This window comes from Macaca mulatta, chromosome 12 (genome assembly GCF_049350105.2).
Source record: "Macaca mulatta isolate MMU2019108-1 chromosome 12, T2T-MMU8v2.0, whole genome shotgun sequence".
NCBI lineage: Eukaryota > Metazoa > Chordata > Mammalia > Primates > Cercopithecidae > Macaca > Macaca mulatta.
The window spans coordinates 8034659-8057108 of NC_133417.1; the positions used below are offsets into that span (position 1 = coordinate 8034659).

The 22450-nt window shown below is 39.0% G+C and overlaps 1 protein-coding gene across 1 annotated transcript in view; it reads right to left on the reverse strand.

Annotated features, from left to right (window-relative positions):
- Positions 1 to 728: 728 nt before the first annotated feature.
- LOC144333589 (uncharacterized) overlaps positions 729 to 22450 on the reverse strand; it is a 193556-nt gene continuing 171834 nt past the window's right edge. The window contains exon 5 of the mRNA XM_077958201.1: positions 729 to 959. Coding sequence (XP_077814327.1) covers positions 905 to 959 — 55 coding nt within the window. The 3' untranslated portion in view covers positions 729 to 904. The remainder of the gene's footprint in view (positions 960 to 22450) is intronic.

The following is a 22450-nucleotide window of genomic DNA, read 5'->3' on the forward strand; positions in this document are numbered from 1 at the left end:
TTAACTTAGTAGTTACATGTAGCAAACTGCATGCCAGACATTTGGGTATAAATGGAGACTTTGACTGCCTTCCACTTGGTATCTACTGGTACTTGCTGATAACCTGACCATGGTGGGTATGAACTCTTTACTGATACCTGGATCCTTTTCTCCAGGTATTTTTCCCATTCTATTGATCCTGTTCTATGAGTCCTTGTTAACAACAAATCTTTATAACTCTTATCTTGGCATTCCATTTGGTTAAAATTTATATTTTAACAGATGTTATATTTTAGTAACTTTTATTATGAATAGTTGCATTAAAATAACTCAGACTGGGTTTGTTAGACCTGAACCTTGTCATTCCTGTTCTTCCATGATTTCATCTAGTAATATATATAAAAAGCTTATGCTCAGGAGTTCAAGACTAGCTTGGACAAGATGGTAAAACCCCATCTCTACTAAAAACACACACACACACACACACACAAAATAGCCAGGCATGGTGGCAGGTACCTGTAATCCCAGCCACTTGGAAGGCTGAGGCAGAAATTGCTTGAACTCAGGAGGCAGAGGTTGCAGCGAGCCGATATTGCACCACTATACTTCAGCCTGGGCAACAGAGTGAGACTCTGTTCTCAAAAAAAAAAAAGAAAAGTAGATGTAGTAAACAGAGTTTTCCAGTGCAGAACACGATTAAAACTGAAACCACCAGCAGCAACCTGTGCCCCTTTATTCTCACCCTTTCCAGGCCACAGCTCATTTCTCTTTTTGGGAATGGCTTGCAGAAGGTTTGCTGATAAAATAAGTTGTGCCTGAATGGATGTCTTGCAGTCTCTGTGGTAGCTGGAGAAGTATTCAAAGCTGCTGCCCCAGCCAGTCTCTTAGATGCACCAGCTAGTTGTGTCATAGTGTTCAGCAGTCCTCAAGGTGCATAAACCTTCGGGTTGCCCGTCAGTAGGATCTGTGCTTGAATGCATCTGAAAAATAATGATAAAAAAAAAAATTAGGCACCGAAGAGCCTTTCCATTGAGGCTCTAAGAGTGGTCTGGATGCTTTTCCTTTTCATCCTGTAAATATACTTATTAATAATATTGTTTGGTAATATTTTCAAAAAATTTTAATAAACACTTTTAGCAGCAGTGAGCTCAAAACATTAAATGTTTGATGACAAAGTCAGCACAGAAATTAGTGTTTCGAGAATGTTAACAAGCATGCACAAAATGCCGACATAAAAATCATTAGAGCCAAAGTGTTATTAATGACAGTATAGAAACTAGAAGACATGTCTGCAGAAGATGTATCAATATCTATTTCAAAAGTTAGTGATTATTTTAAGAAGACTGCACCCAAAGATAATGTCTTTTTAAAAGTATCTGCAGAAGGAACATTTGCATTTCACTCAATAAAGCACAATTTTTCATTTAGGCTGATTAACTTGTTTTTCAAAATAATCTAATTTTTAAATTCCAATATTTTGCACACATGCTAGAAGTAAAGTGATAGCTAAAAATGAATTGGTTTCATTATGAGAAAATCTTTTCTAAATGATGTGAAAAACTGAAATAATTTCTTGCCAACAGATCTCTATCAAAAAAAGAAAAAAAAATTTTTAAAGCACAAGTATATGACGCCACAGGGAAACATAGAATTGCAAGGAAAAAAAGCCATTGAAAGAAGTATATATGTAAGAAAATATTGATGTATATGGATGTTGGTGGAACATATTCTGCACCAACAATAATAGCAATGTGACATACAGTTTATAATACATGTAGAATTAAAATTCAGGGGAATAATAGCACAAAAATAGGCCCTGACAAATGCAAGTAGAGTGTTTTGAGGTTTTAGAATTACTGGAGAAAATATAAAATCCATATTTTTTTCTATGCAGAAAAAGTCAAGAATGCAAATTACTTTGTGTTTCTGTGATGTCAGTGATGATATCCCCTTTATCATTTTTTGTTGTGTCCATTTGATTTTCCTTTCTCTTCTTCTTTATTGGTCCAGCTAATGGTCTATCTATTTTGTAATTTTTTTTTTCGAAAAAACCAGCTCCTGGATTCGTTGATTTTTTTGGAGGGTTTTTCGTGTCTCTATCTCCTTCAATTCTTCTCTGATCTCAGTTATTTCTTGTCTTCTGCTAGCTTTTGGATTGGTTTGCTCTTGCCTCTCTAGCTCTTTTAATTGTGATGTTAGGGTGTCGATTTGAGACCTTTCTAGATTTCTGATGTGGGCACTGAGTGCTGTAAATTTCCCTCTTGACATTGCTTTAGCTGTGTCCCAGAGATTCTGGTATGTTGTCTCTTTGTTCTCATTGGTTTCAAAGAACTTCTTGATTTCTGCCTTAATTTCACCATTTACCCAGGAGTCATTCAGGAACAGGTTGTTCAATTTCCATGAACTTGTGTGGTTTGGGGTGAGTTTCTTAATCCTGAGTTCTAATTTGATTGCACTGTGGTCTGAGAAACCTAGGCAATACCATTCAAGACATAGGCATGGACAAAGACTTCATGACAAAAATGCCAAAAGCAATTGCAGCAAAAGCCAAAATTGACAAATGGGATCTAATTAAACTAAAGAGCTTCTGCACAGCAAAAGAAACTATCATCAGAGTGAACAGGTAACTTACAGAATGGGAGATAATTTTTGCAATCTACCCATCTGACAAAGGTCTAATATCCTGAATCTACAAGGAACTTGAACATATTTACAAGAAAAAAACAAACAACCCCATCAAAAAGTGGGCAAAGGATATGAACAGACAGTTCTGAAAAGAAGACATTTAGCAGCCAACAAACATATGAAAAAAAGCTCAGCATCACTGATCATCAGAGAAATGCAAATCAAAACCACAATGAGATACCATCTCATGCCAGTCAGAATGGCAGTTATGAAAAAGTCAATAAACAATAGATGCTGGTGAGGCTGTGGAGAAAGAGGAATGCTTTTACACTATTGGTGGGAATGTAAATTACTTGAACCATTGTGGAAAACAATGTGGTGATTCCTCAAGGATCTAGAACTAGAAATACCATTTGACCCAGCAATCCCTTTACTGGGTATGTACCCAAAGGAATATAAGTCATTCTACTATAAAGGCACATGCAGACGTATGTTTACTGCAGCACTACTTACAATAGCAAAGACATGGAACCAACTCAAATGCCCATCAATGATAGACTGGATAAAGAAAATATGGTGCATATACACCATGGAATACTATGCAACCATAAAAAGGAATGAGTTAATGTCCTTTGCAAGGACATGGATGAAGCTGGAAGCCATCATCCTTGGCAAAGTAACATAGGAACAGAAAATCAAACACCACCCGTTCTCACTCATAAGTGGGAGTTGAGGATTGAGAGCACATGGACACAGGGAGGGGAACAACACACACCAGGGCCTGTTGGGGGGTGGGGAGAGTGAGAGGAGGGATTTAGAGGATGGGTCAATAGGTGCAGCAAACAACAATGGCACACGCATCCCTATGTAACAAACCTGCATGTTCTGCACATGTGTCCTGTTTTTTTTTAGAAGAATTTTTTTTAAAAAGAGTGCAAATTAGAATATCTAAGGTAAATTCTTAAATAAAAGTAAAACAATGCATAAGTAATAAGTTAAAAAGGAATAATAAAATTAGCTGATTAATCTAGAAGAAGATAAACAAAAAGGAACATACAAAAGATAATATAAAAACAAATAGCAAGATGATAGTTAAGCCAGATATATCAGTTGTTTACATTAAACATACATATAGATTAAATAGTCTATATAAAACAGTACAATTTTTAGAGATGGTTAAAAAAGAAAAATTTGGTAAGGTGGGCATTATTAATATTAAAAAGAAATAAAAACTTTTGTTCTGCAAAAGCTCATCTAAAGAGAATAGAAAGAAAAATTTCTGGTTGAATATATTTGCAAACTACACATTTGACAAAGGACTAATATCTAGACTGTATAAGGAATTCAACTGATTAAACATGGAAAATGAACAAAATACATGTACGAAAATTTCACCAGAGAGGTTCTACAGCTGGCAAATGAGCCCAGAAAATGATGTTCAGTACCATCAGCCACCAAGGCAATTCAAACTAAAACCACAATGAGACACCACTACAAATTGATCAGAATATGTAACTTTTTAAAAATGTGACCGTGCTGGCCAGGTGCGGTGGCTCACTCCTGTAATCCCAGCACTGTGGGAGGCCGAGGCGGGCGGATCATGATGTCAGGAGATCGAGACCATCCTGGCTAACACGGTGAATCCCTATCTCTACTAAAAAATACAAACAATTCGCCGCGCATGGTGGCAGGCACCTGTAGTCCCCGTTACTCCGGAAGCTGAGGCAGGAGAATGGCGTGAACCCGGGAGGTGGAGCTTGCAGTGAGCCGAGATTGCGCCACTGCACTCCAGCCTGGGCAACGGAGCGAGACTCCATCTCAAAAAAAAAAAAAAAAAGAAAAGTGACAGTGCCAAATATCGGTGAGAATGGGGAGAAACTGAATCCATCATACATCCTTGTTGGGAATGTAATACGGTCCAGTCACTAAAAAATGGCTTATCAATATCTTATAAAATAAATCATGCAATTAACACACAACCCAGCAGTAGCTCTCTGGAGAATAAAATGAAATAAAAACTTACGCACACACAAAAACAGTACGTGAATGTTCATAGCAGTTTTATTTGTTGTCACCAAGAACTGGAAAGTTAAGATGCTCTTAAACAGGCCAATGGTTAAACAAACTGTGTTACATGTATACCATTAAATACTGATCAGCAATAAGAATAGACTACTGATAAATCCAACAACTGGATGAATCTCCATGAAATTTTTCTGAGTACAAAAATGCTAAATCAAAAATGTTACATAGTGTGTGATTCCCTTTATTTAGCTCTGTGAAGTGACAGCCTTTAAAAAATGAGGAACAGATAAGTTATTGCTAGGGCTTAGGGGAGGCAGCAAGGTGAGCATAACGAAGGTGTGTTTGGTGATAAATAAGCCGTGCAAAGGAATCTCGAGGCAATGGGATGGTTTAGCATCTCGACTGTGGTGGTGGATACAAAATCCTATAATTACGATAAAATTGTACAGAACTAAATACACACACCCAAACAAATGATGACAAGTAAAACTGGAGAAATATTAATAAGATTAGTAGATTGTATTCTGGTTTTGATATATTACTATACTTTTGCAAAATGTTATCATCGAAGGGAACTTGGTAAATTGTACGGAGGATCTCTCTGTATTATTATTATTTTTTTTGCAGCTTCATGTGAATCAACAAAGATCTTAATAAAAATGCAGCTACAAAATCAAGTAAGAGTAAATGTCATGAAATAAGTACCTTCACATTGAGGACTACACAGTATTGTTGATATTATCCATATAGTTACTAAAAATTAAAGAATAACAATATAAATGGAGGGATACACCATGTTCATTGACAGGAGGATCCCATATTGCAAAGATGTTATTTCTCCCCAAACTGTTATACTCAATGCAATCTCAATCACAATCCCAGCTAGTTTTTTCAAAAAATTGACTCACTGATGCTAAAATGTTAAAAAAAAATGCAAAGTGCAAAAATAACAGGCAATCTCGATGACCAGAAAGATTATTCTGCAATATCAGATATCAAGACTAAATAAAAATAAAATACATAACACTTTTTATGATGGTGCATAAAAAGACAAATAAAATGGAAAAAATAAAGGGTCAAGAAACAGACACATAATATAGTCATGTATTATATGACAAAGTTGGCACCCTCATGTAGTGTATATAAATTTTTATATTCAGTACATTATATGAAATAAATTGGTTACCATATCGAAAAAGTAATGAATTTTGATCCCTACCTCTAAGTTTACACAAAAATCAATTTCAGGTGGATTGTTTATGCAAATATGAAAAGCAAAACAATACTTTAAGAATAAAACATAAAATTTGTCTTCATGAATTTCTGGTAGGAAAATGTTTCTTAAGTAGGGAATAAAACTGCTTTTTTGTTTTTTTTTTGGAGATGGAGTCTCACTTTGTTACCCAGGCTGGAGGGCAGTGGTGTGATCTTGGCTCACTGCAAACTCTGCCTCCCAGGTTCAAGTGATTCTCCCGCCTCAGCCTCCTGAACAGCTGGGATTACAGGCTCCCACCACCATGTCTGGTTAATTTTTGTATTTTTGTAGAGATGGGGTTTCACCATGTTGGCCAGGCTGGTCTTGAACTCCTGACCTCAGGTGACCTGCCCGCCTTGGCCTCCCAAAGTGCTGGGATTACAGGCTTGAGCCCCCACGCCTGGCCAAAAGTGCTATTTGTGTTTTGTTTTGTTTTGTTTTTGAGACGGAGTCTTGCTCTGTCACCCAGGCTGGAGTGCAGTGGCACCATCTTGGCTCACTGCAAGCTCTGCCTCCTGGGTTCACGCCATTCTTCTGCCTCGGCCTCCCCAGTAGCTGGGACTACAGGCGCCCGCCACCGCGCCCGGCTAATTTTGTTTTTGTATTTTCAGTAGAGATGGGTTTCACCGTTTTAGCCAGGATGGTCTCGATCTCCTGACCCTGTGATCTGCCTGCCTTGGCCTACGAAAGTGCTGGAATTACAGGCGTGAGCCACTGTGCCCAGCCCAAAAGTGCTGTTTTTAAAGAAAGAGTTGATAAATATGAGGACATTAAAATTGAGAATATATATTTAGCAGAGGACACTGTTAGGAGAATGAAAAGACTAGCACATAGAGCAGGGATTATGTATGAGAGATATATCTAATAAAGTGTATTTTTCCAAAATACATCATGAACACCTTTAACGAGTTCACTGACTTAATCACCTCACAGAATAGCAGATGCAAGGGCCATAAACCTGTGGAAACATGCTAAAATCTATTCATGATCTGGGGAATGCAAATTAATATCACAATAATAGTGGTTATATTGTTTGCAAAAATGGTCATATTAATTTATATCTCTGCAGGTATGTTCCTTTGCAAGGAGTTTTTGCATCTCCTTCCATAAAAAGGTAGCATTTATTTCCACAAATATAACATATTTAAATACAAAACCTTAGAAATTCTTGAACCTGGAATGGCCTTGCCACTTATTTTTGCCAGTAGAATGTGAAAGAAGTGATGTCATGTGCCCCCTTAGAATGTTGCTGTCACCATGCAAAGATGCCCAGGTTAGCCTCCTTAAGGAAAAGAGAGCATATGGACAGGGAGGCAGAGTGAGCAACCAATAACAAATGTCAGACCTGGGAGTGTGGCCATGGTGAACTATCCAGTGCCAATTTAGCCCTTAGATAACTAAAGCAGCATAAAAGACCCCCGGAAGGATTAGCAGAGACACTCCCTAGCTGACCTAAATCAGGTTGCTGACCCACGTAATTGCACAATGTAGGAAGATGGTTTTGATTTTCAGCCTGTAAGTTTTGGTATCGTTTGTTACACAGCACTCACTAACTTGAAACAATGATTTAACTCTACACACCCACCGGAGTAGCCAAAATGAAACACAGAGGCAATAAAAATGTTTCACACAGTTCAGAGCAACTGAAATGCTTATACTCTGCTGCTGGAAGTGTAAACTGGCACAATCCTTTGAACACCACTGGCAGTATCTACCAAGGTTGAGCAGACACGTGCTCTAACACTCAGCAATTCCACTCTAGGTATCCGGCCAAGATCAATGCACCCAAAACATGTAAAAGACTGGTAACTGCAGCATTATTCACATTACTCATAACGATGCAAACTGGAGAAAACCCACGTATTCACCTAAAGTAGAATGGATTACAAAAAGTAAATGGTGATATATTCCTTTATTATACAGCCATGAGAGCAAAGAACCACAACTATATACAACTACGTGGATTGGTATCACAACCATAATGCTAAATTCCTAGGAAAGAACTAAACCAAGCTACATGGAGACGAGAGTCTCTGCTTTCCTGGCATTTTTAACGTTTTACTTTCTCCATGTGTTTTTCCCCTTATTGGAGATTATTCTGCAGAGAAAGCAGCTGCTAGACAGAAACTTAGACAAAGTTTCCCTCAGGCTTCCCTCCCCTCCTCCCTCATCAAATATGTACTATGGTACAGTCTGCCAGCCTCAGAGAGGGGTCCTGCAACTATGAAAATTGATTTTATTTCCTTCTCAATGAACTCTGCGGCAAATTTTGTGAGATTAGACAAATGAACAAAACCATATCTAAAATGGACTAAGTTGGAGTGAGTTATGGAGGTCCTAAAAAGATATCTACAAATCTATATGGGGAATCCAGGAAGGCTCTGAGCTTCTTTCTGATGGGAAATAAACATCTACCAGGTGCAGCGAATGGCAACTATCAGATGGCAGAGAAAACAGTAACAGCAGACACTGGGATGTGTGAAGGAGTACACTCTGCAGGTCACTGCCTGCTGCGTGTGGACAAGGAGCACAGGGACCCCGCAAGGGATCAAGCAGCAGAGGTAAGTGGGCAACAGGCTATCCACACCGTGCAGGAAACAGGGAGCGCAGCTGTCATCACTGGTTTCTTGGTGAAGATGTGCAGACCCTTTACTCCAAGGTAAGGTGAAATAGTCATTACAAGTGCACATTTCAGAATTAGAAAGATCTGCTGGCTGTGTGATCATGGGGAGTCACATTACCTCTCATAGCTTCCATTTCTTTGTCTGTAACATCTGGATGTTAATGATACTTATCGCATAGGTTTGTTAGTAGAATTAGTCCGGAAGAGATGTAGTCTACTAACGCCAAGAGCCTTGTGCATAGTTAGTGCCCAGTAAATAGCAACCATTATAGTGCTACTGTTTCCAGGCATCTCAGAATGAAGTTTTTCACACCAGATCAAAGCTGCTTGCTGCTCTACTGTACTAGAGGCTTCCACAGTTCCTCCAAAGGGACTCTCGGTCCCAGGCTTGAAAGTCAAGTGTAAGTGCAGGACACAAGACACAGGAATGAGCCTTCTGTTTAGTATTCTGGAGCAGCTGAAAGCCCCCTTACCCTCAATCACATTTGCATCAGCATTTCCAAATTGCACATTGTTTTCTGGTGATCCTCACGATTTAAATTTTAATCATCTTTTTCTTGAAAAACAAATGAAAAATAAGAAGCAAACATGAGCTGGAGATATTGCATTTCTCTAAAAAGCTACCACTAATTAAGACGTTGAAAGCGATTTTAACACCATTCCTCACCATTGTGACAAATCTGACAGGTTTACAAATTAGTATTCTGGGACTCTCAAACTGGATGTCCCTGTTTTGTCAGATTCCGTGAAGGATTGCAAACGTGCTTGGTGATTGCTGCAAGTAATACAATAGCTCGCAAAAACCAACGTACACTCTCAGGAAACTGGCCCCTTGGGAAAATATTTTGGGCAACAGAAAATGCTGCCCACTGCCCTCCCCACCACCGACCCCTGCTAAGAAAAGAGGGCATACTCAGACGTGGAAAAATCAAGGTGGATTTTCACGGACCCCAAGGTGGCAGAGGCCAAGTAGCCTCCCACTACTGGGTGTCTTCTATAGGCTGTACTGGCCTGAGCCAGCAGGGCATGAGACTTACCCAGCTCTGGCCATTAAAACCCTACTTCTTTTGCTGAAATCTTTCTCCCTAAGGCTTTCCCCCATTAGTCCTGAAGCAACCCTTGGGTGCTGCGCACAATGAATCTAAAGCCACTTTCAAACACCAGCCTTTCAACTTCAACAACAGCAACAGAGAAGCAATGAGAGTTGGTACTTTAACAGGGGTCACCTGCTTTCCCATACGTCATTCTGTTGTATGTATCATCATAAACACTTTATCAATGGGAAACCTACATTCTCCCTGACTTTGCTAGTGAGACCACTTAGATTCAGAAAGATTAAGTAACTTGCTCCAATTCACATACCTAGTAAATTGTTGATTTGGGTATCAGTAATGACCCCAGAACTTGGTTTAAAGTCCTCACCAGTGTAAAATAAGTTCACCACTTTGAAATAAGTTCCAGCTAATTCATATCCATAAATATAAAGCTTAAATCCTCGAGTTCCATAAGGCAACTGGATCCACTAGGATAGCACCACTCAAAGGAATGCTATTTCAATGCAATCACCTTCATCAAAGATTTGCTGGTCATCTGCTATGGTTTGGATGTGGTTTGTGCTTGCCAAAACTCATGTTGAAATTTGATACCCAAGGTAGCACTGTTGGGAGGTGGGGCCTGGTGAGAGGTGTCTGAGTCATGGGGACAGATCCCACACAAATAGATGAATGCCATCTTGTGGGACTGAGTTCTCACTCTTGCGAGACTGGATTAATTACTGGAGAGCTGGTTTAGAAGGAAATTTAACTTCCTAAACCCTCTTGCTTCCTTTCATGCCATGTGATGTCTTTGCACACACCCACTTCTCTTTTACTTTCTGCCATGACCGGAAGCAGCATGAGGCCCTCATTGGATGCAGCTGCTCAGCCTTGGAATTTCCAGTCACCAGAATCATGAGCCAAATAAACCTCTTTTCCTCATAAATTACTCAGCTTCAGGTATTCTGTTATAGCAATATAAATGGACTAAGGCAGTCTCTATCTAGCCAGATGCTGACCTAGGTACTGGGGATTTAATTAGGAGATATTGATAATGAAACAGATACATGCTGAAGGAGAAATATGTCATTAAAAACATACTTGATAAATCCAGGAGGAAAAGAGTGATTCCCCTGGAGAGGAGATACTCTCACAAGAGTCATGAGCACTGTCCTGAGGATATGGGGCATGGGACTGTAGAGAAGACCCCACCGGTGCTGTGACTTTTCTGATCTGTAGCCCTCCCTGAGTGTGTCAATGCATATGGATGTCATTATCAGAAGTTTCCTGATACCATTTACATTTGTCAGTTCAACCAGGCCTTCATGTGTAGTTCCATAAAAAACTTCTATCAGATATTGCTGTTATTACACTGTGTTGTAGTTACAACTTGAGTTCCTTATCACTATCATGACTGTGGGTTCCTAAAGGATGGAAATCGGGTCATATTCATAGCTAGTAGCCTGCTGCAAGACAGGGGCTGGCAGGAAAGAAGTGCTTGGTAAATATTTGATACAAAACAAATCGTGAAGTTTTTCCTAAGCCATCACACAACACATTAATAACAATTTGAAGCCCTATTAAATAACACTTTCTGTTGAATAAAATTCATTTGAATTAAAAATTGGTTTGGCAGTTATGAGGAGAAAACTGCACTTGTTAAGGCCAAGTTACTAATTCTCCCAATTTCTGTGCTAGAGATTCCAATAATTTGGTCTCCTTATTAATAGGGCCCTTCCAGGATATTTGGAACCCAAGATGAAGGTGAAACCACATAGCACACGGTGCTCCAAATGTGTAGTTTTACAGCAAATAAGCTATTTAGCATAGTTTCTCATTTTATTATGTGCTGTAGCTGTGACTGGGCTTGCTGAATTGCCATTTCCCACTGGAAAGGAGTAATTCCAGAGGCAATTCTGAAAGGTCATTCCTGACAGGGATTTTTTGATAAATTGTCTGACATAAACTCAATGTTAGATGACAATGTTTTTCTCTTCTTTCTCTCTTTTTATCTTTTCTTATGCTCCCTCTCATTTCCCTTCTTTCCTTTTTCTTCTTAATATGAAGACATTCTGTGTTGGTCAATTTAGCACGTAGGTAACAATGGAATAGAGAGAGATTCAGGTTGAATTTCAGTAACATCTAGGACATCATTAGTGGTGTCAGCTTCAAGGAGAATTTAGAAAGTGGAACCAGATGTAAATATAAGCACACCTTTTCTCACCATTGTCCCTTTCCTGTGCGTGGGTCATTCTTCCTCTGAGTCCCAAGGTGAAGACTTGTAATCCTAGCATTTATAGTGGTAATACTAACATTCAGCACACTTCAGATTCAACTATGAGCTGAGAAAGTTTTACCCATTATCTCATTTAAATTCTATTAATCATGCAGTTAAATGGTTTATTACTGCATTTCAGAGAGATATAAGGAGGCTTAGAGAAGTGAGCTATTTCAGGGTAACATTGATAGCAATAAACTAATATCCATCGCAGGCCCGTTTGCTTCCAAAAACCTGTGCATTTAGCTGTGTCCTGTTTCTCCATAATACACAGTATTCTGTATCTGATGATATCTGTTGAGGGCACAGGTCATGTCTTTGCTTTGCCTCATATATGCCTGTGTAGTGCACCAACACCAGATGCTCAACATGGGTTTACTGAAAGAAGGAATAAACAAATGAATAAACAAACAAGTGTGTGAAACCACTATTGCCTCAATAAGTCATTTATTCAACATTCCTTGAGTATTTTATCATGAACTAGACCAGAGTTCCTTAGAAGCAGAGCCTGAGACAGAGATTTGCATGATTTATTGAGGAAGTGATCTCAGTAGAAAGGGGATGAAGGAAGGAAGACAGGGTAGGGCAAAGATAAGCAAAGATGTGGTCTCAGCTGGAGACTGACTTCAGCCTGATCCCATGGGGAGTGCTTGTGTGTGAATTGTATTGTAGAGTGCAATTAGGCAAAAAGCCAGACTTTTATCACTTAGTCATTAGCTGTGAGCTGTCTATAGGGGAGGGGCCACAACCTCCCAATCAGGCAGCTTCTAATAGCTAAAGGTGATTCTCTGGAGAAAGGGGCAGCTGTGAGCCATTAGCAGCCAATGGGCAAAGGAGCTAGGGGTGGGTGCCCAGTGGCTGGTGCGAGAGTGGAGTGATTGAAGGGATCACGCAGGAACCAACAGCATCTCCCAAAGCAGACATTATTAGAGCTCTATGGCCATTTCTACAGGGGATTCCCAGTTAGTGTGTGCTTTCATTGCCTACAACCCACTCCATCACTGCCCCTCAGGGCCTGTCTTAAGACCAGCCTCCCCATGAAGTCTCCCTGGACCACTCCAACTACATGGACCTCTTTCAGAAATCCTATAGTACCTCTCTCAACCAAGTGGTCATATAGTTAATCATTGCCTTTAAATGCCCTCAGATTGTTGTGCATGCATGTATCTGTTTCCTTATTAAACTTGCAAGCTCTTCCAAGGCATGGACTGTGGCATCAAATGGTAAGCCTTTATCTAGCAGCCTTGCTGCCCTCAGTCCAGTGCCCTACATGTTGTGAGCGATAAAGCAGAAGGAATGAATCCTGCACAGTAATAAATAGTAATGACAGACGAATAGTGACTGATGATAATGTAAAATTGCCATCCTTTCTATTTGTCAGGCAATGTGTTCATCCTATATCGCAGGAAATCTGGAGATAGAGTCTCCCTGGCAGTGATTTTATGGGTCTCTGTGATTCTTATGGCCTTTTCCATGGGCCTCTTACCCCATGGTCACCCAACAGCTACTATTGCTTCCCCAGACATCACATTTACATCCAAAAAGGAGGAGCTGTTGCCAGTTACATGTGTCCCTGTCATCAGACAAAGTAAAATATTTCTCAGAAGAGATCAGAAAACTTTCACTCCTACGATACGGCCACAATTGTGTTACAGGGTTATCCTTTTTTAGCAAAGAAGTTTGGCAAAACATGCATTTAGTTTTCTCAGATGGTAGAGTACAGTGGGGTGAACTGCAACCAAGAGAACAGGAGTTGGGAGTGTCTGTCAGGCCAGCGCACAGATGTCACCTGCTACATGCAGCTACTAACTTACCTCCATTTCATGGACGAGAAAACTGAGGAGGTCATTGTCCAAGAACAGATGCACAGTGAGCCCAGTGTTCTTGCTCAACTCTGACTGTGCAGTCTGCTCTGTTGACTACTGTGCTTCATTACTTCTTCAGTTACTGCATCTTGTACCTCATTCCTCTCTCAAAATGCCAACTCTAGGACGGGGGTAATTTAGAACACCAACTTAGAGCACATCAATAAAGGTGAAAGTCAAAAATTTCTAAATCCTGGATTGCTGTTGATTTCCAGTGAAGACTAGAGGTGGGAAAGCTGGGCCTAAGCTAATTTAGGAGAGGTCATCATGACATGAGTACAAAATTAATGGCTGAACACTGTTAAACAGAACAACAGGCATATATGTGGCACCCTCCATGCTTACTAGAGAAAAACGGTTGTTCAGCAATCTTCTTTTCCTTTGGCCTGGGAAAAACCACCATTACTTTATTTGAGAGCAGAACACCTAGGTAAATTTTGCACATCATTGTTTTTATAGTTCAAACCTTCCAGTCTTAGACGATTCATTACTTTTGATGTTTTCTAAATTTCTGCTGCGAGGAAGACACTTGGCAGAATGTCTCTTGGCAGAAGGTACAGTATAAATGTGAAGCTCATAAAAGGAAGGCATCCAAGGCATCTATCTTCCAATGTGGAGATAGGTGCAACTTCCAGGACACAAGCCGGCACAATACAGACAAGGTGTGATGGCGGTTCACACTGTGTGGGCTGGAGTTGGCTCATACTGACTCATAAGAGCTGATTGCTAGCCTTTCTTCCCAACTCTGAGTGTAAGAGCATTACACTGACAGCTTGAAATCATCCATAGTGGGAGTATTTAAACCACACTACATTTAGACCATACATGGACAAACACTACACACAAGCTCCTTTTTCTCAGAGAGCTAGTCGTTAAATATTTACTGGCACATCACTTTTTAAGCAATTGAGCAGCTCATGCAATGAGCACAATCATGTTTCTCAAAACAAAATGAAAATGACAAGGAATCTGAACAAAATGATACCAGGCCGGCCTAGGGTTTGGACCTCAGGTGTGAACTCAAAACTGCTCATCATGCCTCCTGTTACGCACACAGTCGTGTCTTGTTTTTGTCAGGGTCCTACAGTTCTGGGTAATGCTGCTGGTGGGCAACTGGCTTCAGTTTCTTTAATCAGCATTTGTCTGTTTTTTGCTTAGTACACCTGCTATTGGTAATCAGAAATCCAACAGCAGGTGGTTACATGTATTATAAGTTCCTTAATGCTTTGGGGCAAGTTTAAATACTATCAAGTTTCTGGAGGCAAACTTACAAACTCACTTCACCTTGCACATTGGAACTCTGCTCTCCCATTCATTATCCCTCTGATGAAATGACCTTTCACAGGTAATCAATAGCTTAACTGATAAATGGTAAGGCTTCTTAAAAATCCATTGCTTGATTGCTGAGACGGAATGTTTTATTCATTGACAGGTGTGATTTATCATTCAGTGGCAAGGAGGAGAACATTTGTTCCAGCTGTTCTCACCCGCATCGCACAGCAGTGGGGGCTTTGAGTCTGCTTCCATAGAGGAGACTGAGCTTTTCGTTAGGGAACTGCAACTATATTTAGCATATTAGGCCATTAGCTATCTGTAAACAATCCGCATGCATTATTCTTCCCATTGTTCATAATTAAACTCCTCATCATGGGAATTGCAATGCAGATCGTCTTTGATCTCCTATTCAGATTCCAAAAAATATGAAGCCTTTCTGCCCATATGGAATTGCTACTAGAGCTTGACCCCGCTTCGTAATGAAACAATTAGTGACAGCTACTCTTGTTGAGGACCTACTCTGTGCTAGGCATTCAGTGAGGCCCTTATATAAATTATGCATACATGTATGTGTGTGTATAATCTTTCTAGTAACCATGAAATATTCTTATTCCTGATGTCCTCTGGTCATCTACAGAGATGCACAGTGAAAACAGAACTTCTCAGATGAAATCCAAGAAGCAAAACCACTAGGAGTGATACAAAATAAGGGACTTATTATGAAGGTTTGATCTTATCCCATTGTGGAAGCTGATTAAGGTTTATCTGCAGCTGATGTTGCACCTGCAGTCATTGGGGTTGCAGCAGGCAGTATGGAAAGAAACAGAAACCACAGAGACCATCAGGAACCCATGTGATAAACTGGAAGCCACATTGATCTGTCACCACCTCCAACCCCGGATAATGGGGTTGTTCTACTCTTATTCCTGAAACTAAACATGGACTTGGTCCAGGAGCCTAAGAAGCTGTATGAGAAGACTTGGTAGAAGCTGGAGGACTTGAAGGTCCAGCTGTTGACCAAGAAAAGGAGCAGAGAACAGGGCAGATGGTGTGAACCAAGGAGCTGGCTGCTGCCTTATGCCAACAAGGCACATGTGAGCTGCAGCATACTGTACTGGGGAAGGCTAATTCTGGGCTGGTGCTCCTGCAGGTTATTTGCCTGTGTGTTGGTGTTCTCATTTCTGTGGTGGCAGGTAGGAGCCTACCTAACTCCCATTGTCCAGTCCCTCTTGGTAGGCTCTTCCTTCATAAAGTCGCAGAACCATCCTGGCAGGCCAGCAAGCAGAGGGGACTTCAGGAGCACTGGTGCAAGGGCACAGACTTTAGAGCCCAAGCAGGGTTTGGATCTCACTCAGTCTTCGTGATGAACTAGGTGTGTGTTAACTCTCTGAGCCCAGTTACATCAAGTGCAAACTATGTTGTAAGTGATATTCTCTGGCTTGTGTGAGGATTCCTTGGGAAAAGGTTTGCAGGCAGACGGGTGCAATATCAGGAATATGATATGCACTGTACACTTAGCACATGCTGGTTCCTTTCTCTTCCTTCTGAACTCAGCACTAACCTTCAGTCGCTGTCCTGACACCCCGACCCCTGCCTCACGGCCTATTTGAGGACCTTTCCCACTCAGTGGTGCCTTATTGAAATGGATCATATTCTTGCCACCCATGGGTTGGAGCACCCACCCCTGCTGGAAAAGACCCTTCATGGGGGCGGGGCACCTTCCCAGAACTCTGAATATAAATACTTCCACCATTCCCATCAGTGACCCTCCCACCCGGCCCAAGATCCCCATTACACTGATGCAGGCCCTGAGGTCCCTCCGTGCTGCCCCTCTCAGATTTCCCATTGCTCTCTAGAGGGTCAGATATCTGCATGGCAGCTGCAGCCAGCTCTGACCTTATCACTGGTTACACCCCGAGGTGGGATCCTGTTCAGGTTCAGACCCTCTTAGTCTTCCCCACTCTCAGAGTTTACCAGGCCAAGCCTATACCTCACCTCAGTTTATAAAAGACAATAAGTTAATACTCAGGGATTTTCTAGTTATGCTTTTATTTAAAATAATAAATAAAAAATAAAACGTAATTTTTAAAATCGTCTATATTTGCAGCATACAACTTGATGATTTCATATGCTAATATATTGTTAAATAATCAACAAAATCAACCTAATAAGTATATCCAACACCTTATATAGTTACCTTTTTTGTATGTATGGTGAGAATATTCAGGTTCTGCCCTTGTAGCAAATGTTAAGTAGAGAGTACAGTATTGTTACCTATAGTTACCACGCTGTGCATTGGATCTCCAGAACATATTCATCTTGCATACATGAAACTTTGTGCTTCTCAACATCAACATCTACCCACATCTCCTTCCCCTAGCCCCTGGTAACCACCATTCTATTCTGCCTATATGAGTTGGACTATTTTAGATTCCACATATATTTGAGATTGTACAGTGCTTATCTTTCTGTGTCTGGCTTATTTCATGTAGCATAATGTCTTCCAGGTTCATTCATGGTATTGCAAATGGCAGGATTTCCTTCTTTTTAAAGGATGGCTAATATTCCATTGTACATACATACCATATCTTTTTCAATTTATCTATAGATGGATGCTTAGATTTTTAAATCTTTGGATATTGTGAATAGTACTGTGATGAACATGATCGTGCAGATATCTCTTCAATTTCAATGCTTTTGGATAAATGCACAGAAATGGGGTTGCTGGGATATGATAGGTCTATTTTTAATCTTTTGAGGAACATCCATACTGTTTTCCATAATGGTCAGAACAATTTACATTACTACACACATTATTAGAAATATATGTTACATGTATATTACATATACATTTATATGTGTATTATATATATATTCACACATGCCATTGTAACAGATGTGAAAAGTAATATTAATATCTCATTGTGGTTTTGATTTGCATTTTCCTACTGATTGGTGATGTTGAACATTTTTTATGTATCTATTAGACATTTGTATATGCCGAGACCAACTTGGTCAGGGAGACCCTAACCCAGCGACGCTAGAGGAATTAAAGACACACACAGAAATATAGAGGTGTGAAGTGGTAAATTAGGGGTCTCACAGCCTTCAGAACTGAGAGCCCCAAACAGAGATTTACCCATGTATTTAGCACGTCAGTCATTAGCATTGTTTCTATAGATATTACATTAACTATAAGTATCCCTTATGGGAAACGAAGGGATGGGTCAAATTAAAGAAATAGGTTGGGCTAGTTAACTGCAGCAGGAGCATGTCCCTAAGGCACAGATCGCTCATGCTATTGTTTGTGGCTTAAGAATGCCTTTAAGCGGTTTTCCACCCTGGGCAGGCCAGGTGTTTATGGCCCTCATTCTGGTAAGCCCACAACCTTCCAGCATGGGCATTAGGGCCATTATGAACATGTTACAGTGCTGCAGAGATTTTGTTTATGGCCAGTTTTGGGGCCAGTTTATGGTCAGATTTTGGGGGGCCTGCTCCCAACATGTATATCTTTAGAAAACTGTCTATTCAGGTCCTTTGCCCATTTTTAAATCAGGATATTAATTTTTTTTTGGGGGGGGCTATTGAGTTGTGTGCATTTCTTATATATTTGGGATATTAACCCCTTATCAGATATACAGTTTGCAAATACTTTCTCCAAATCTTTAGGGCCTTTTCATTTTGTTGGTTTCTTTTGCTGTACAGAAGCTTTTTAGTTTAATGTAGTCCCATCTGTTTATTTTTGCTTTTGTTGCCTGTGTTCTTGTAGAATCCTAGTCAAAATATCATTGCCAACACAATGGCAATGAGCTTTTTTCCTAAGTTTTCTTCTAAGATTTTTATTATTTCAGGTTTACATTTAAGTCTCTAATCTATTTTGAATTGCTTTTTGTAAATGGCATAAGGGTCTAATTTTATTCTTTTGCATGTAGATATCTAATTTTCCCAACCCCATTTATTCAAGAGATAATTCTTTCTTCATTGTTTCTTCATTGAAAATTAGTAGACTGTATATGGTTGAGATTATTTCTGAGCTTTCTATTCTGTTCCATTGGTCTGTGCATCTGGTTTTTATGCCAGTACCTTGCTGTCTTGATTACTACAGCTTTGTGGTACAACTTGAAATCAGGCAGTGTGATGGTTCCAAATTCGTCTTTCTTTTCAGGATGGCTTTGGTTATTTGGGATCTTTTGTTGCGATTCAACATGAATTTTATAATTGTTTTTCTATTTTTGCAAAGAATACCATTGGAATTTTGATAAGGATTATGTTGAATCTGTATATTACTTTGGGTAGTATGGCCGTTTTTAAAATATTGATTTATCCAGTCCATGAACACATTATATCTTGCCATTTATGTATATCATCTTTAATTTCTTTCATCAATGCTTTATTATTTTCAGTGTAGAGATCTTTTACCTTCTTGCTTAATTTTATTCCTAGTTTATTATTTTGATGCTATCATAAGTGGAATTGTTTCCCTGATTCCTTTGTTTCAGATAAATCATTACTGTTGTAAATAAAAGCAAATGATTTTTGTACTTTGATTTTGTATCCTGTAACTTTCCTGCATTCATTAATTAGTTCCTTTTTTTTTTTTTTTTTTTTGAGATGGAGTCTCGCTCTGTCACCCAGGCTGGAGTGCAGTGGTGCAACTTGGCTCGCTGCAACCTCTGTCTCCCAGGTCCAAGTAATTCTCCTGCCTCAGCCTCCTGAGTAGCTGGGATTACAGGCACCCACCACAATGCTTTGCTAACTTTTTTTGTATTTTTAGTAGAGATGGGGTTTCACCATGTCAGCCAGGCTTGTTTTGAACTCCTGACCTCAAGTGATTCACCTGCCTTGGACTCCCAAAGTGCTGGGATTACAGGCGTGAGCCACCGCTCCTGGTCTCATTTATTAGTTCTAACATCTTTTTATTTTTTGCAACCTTCAGGGTTTTCTACATATAGAATCATGTCATATCCAAATAGAGATTGTTTTACTTCTCCTTTTCTGATTTGGATGCATTTTATTTTCTCCTGTCTGATTGCTCTTGCTAGTACTTCAGGTACTATTTTTAATAGAAGTGACAAGAGGGGGCAATTCTTGACTTCTTCTTTATCTTAAAGGAAAAGCACCATTGAGTATAATGTTAGTTGTGGGCTTGACATATATGGCCTTTATTATGTTGAGGAACATTTCTTCTGTACCTTATTTGTTGAGAGTTCTTATCATGAAAGGATATTGAATTTTGTCAAATGATGTTGCACATCTGTTGAGATGATCCTATGAATTTTCTCCTTCATTCTGCTAAAATGGGGAATCATTTATTGATTTGCATATGTTGAATCCTTTTTTTCCCAGAGATAAATCTCATTTGATAATGGTGAAAATGCTTTTATTAGCTGTTCAATTTTGTTGAGGATTTTTGCATCTGTGTTCATCAAGGATATTGGCCTGTGATTTTCTTTTCTTCGAGTGTTTTTGTCTGGTTTTGTTATCAAGGTAATGCAGACCTTGTAAAATGAGTTTGGAAGTGGTCTCTCCTCTTCAATATTTTGGGAGAGTTTGAGAAGGATTGGCATTAATTCTTTAAATGTTTGGTGGAATTCGTTAGTGAAGTCATCTGCTTTAAGGCTTTCCTTTGTTGGAAGGTTTCTGATTACTGATTCTATCTCCTTAGTCATTGTAGTTCTGTTCATATTTTCTATTTCTTCAAGATTTAGTCTTGGTAGGTTGCATGTTTCTAGGAACTTATCAATTTTCTCTATTATATCCAGCTTGTTGGCATAAAATTATTCATAGTAGTCTCATGTTCCTTTGTAACTCTGTAACTACAGTTATAATGTCTTCTCTTTCATTTTTAATTTTATTTGTCTTCTTGTGTTTTTTTATTAGTCTAGCCAAGCAGTTGTTAATGTTGTTTACCTTTTCAGAAAAACAACTCATTAATACTTTCAATGATCTTTTCTATCATTTTTAAACTCCCTATTTAATTTATTTCTGCTATAATCTTTATTATTTCCTTCCTTCTGGAAACTTTGGGCTTGGTATATTCTTTTTTCTCAAGTACTTTGAGGTGTAAATTTAGGTTGTTTATTTGAGATCTTTTTTTCCCTTCATGTAGGCATTTATTGCCATAAACTTCCTTCTTAAAACTGATTTTGCTGCATCCTGTAAATTTTGATGTGTTGTTTTTTCAATTTCATTTGTATAAAGATGTATTTTTAAATTTCCCTTTTGATTTCTTCTGTGACTTTCTTGGTTATTCAAAAGTGCACTGTTTAATTTCTGCATGTCTGCAAATTTTCTAATTTTCCTTCCGTTCTTGGTTTTTATTTTAATAGCATTGTGTTCAGAAAATAAATTTGTTATGATTTCAGTTTCCTCAAATTTGTTAATACTTTGTTTTGTGGCCTAACACATGACCTATCCTAGAGAGTGTTCCATGTGTGATTGAGAAGAATGTATATTTTGTTGCTGTTGGAAGAAATGTTCTGTATATGTCTGTTATGTCCATTTAGTCTATAGTACTGTTAAAATATATCTTTATTCATTTTTTGATCTGCATAATCTATGTAATGTTCAAGGTAGGGTATTAAAGTCTCCTACTTTCTTGGTACATTAGGACTGATACAACAAAATACCTTAGACCAGGTAATTTATAAATAACATTAATTTATTTCTCACAATTCTGGAGGCTGGGAAGTCCAAGATCAAGGTGTCAGCAGTCTGGTGTCTGGTGAAGGCTCACTCTCTGTTTCATAGATGGTGCCTCTTGTTGTGTTCTTCCGTGGCAGGAATGGGGAACACTGGACTCTCACATGAAGGGCAATAACCCTGTGAGCGATCTGCCCTCATGAGTTAATCTTTTCTCAAAGGCCCCACCTCTTAATACAATCACATTGAGAATTTAGTAATAACATGTTAATTTACAGAGGACACCAACACTCAGACCATAGCCCCTACTATCATTGTATTGTTTTGTGTTACTCCTTTCAGTTTTGTTACTATCCCTTTCATATACTAGTGGCTCCAATGTTGTGTACATCGATATTTATAATTGTTATCTTCTGCTGAAGAACTTACTGCCTAATCATTATATAGTTACATTCTCTGTCCCTTCTGACAGTTTTGATTTGACATATATTTTGTCTAATACAGGATAGCCATACCTGCTCTATTTTGGTTATCATTTGCATACATTATCTTTTTCTGTCTCTTCACTTTCAGCCTATATGTGTCTTTAAAGCTAGTCTCTTGTTGGTAGTATTTAGTTGGATCTTTTTATAAATCCATTTAGCCACACTATGTTTTTTGATTTGATAATTTAATTAATTTACATTTAAAGAAATTATTGATAGATGAAGACTTTTGCTATTTTGTAAATTGCTTTCAGACTGGTTTGTTTTTCTTTTGTTCCTTCTCTTGCTCTCTTTTTTAGTTCATTTAATTTCTATGTATGATTAGGTTTAACTTTTTTCTCTTTAATTTTTGTGTATCTATTAC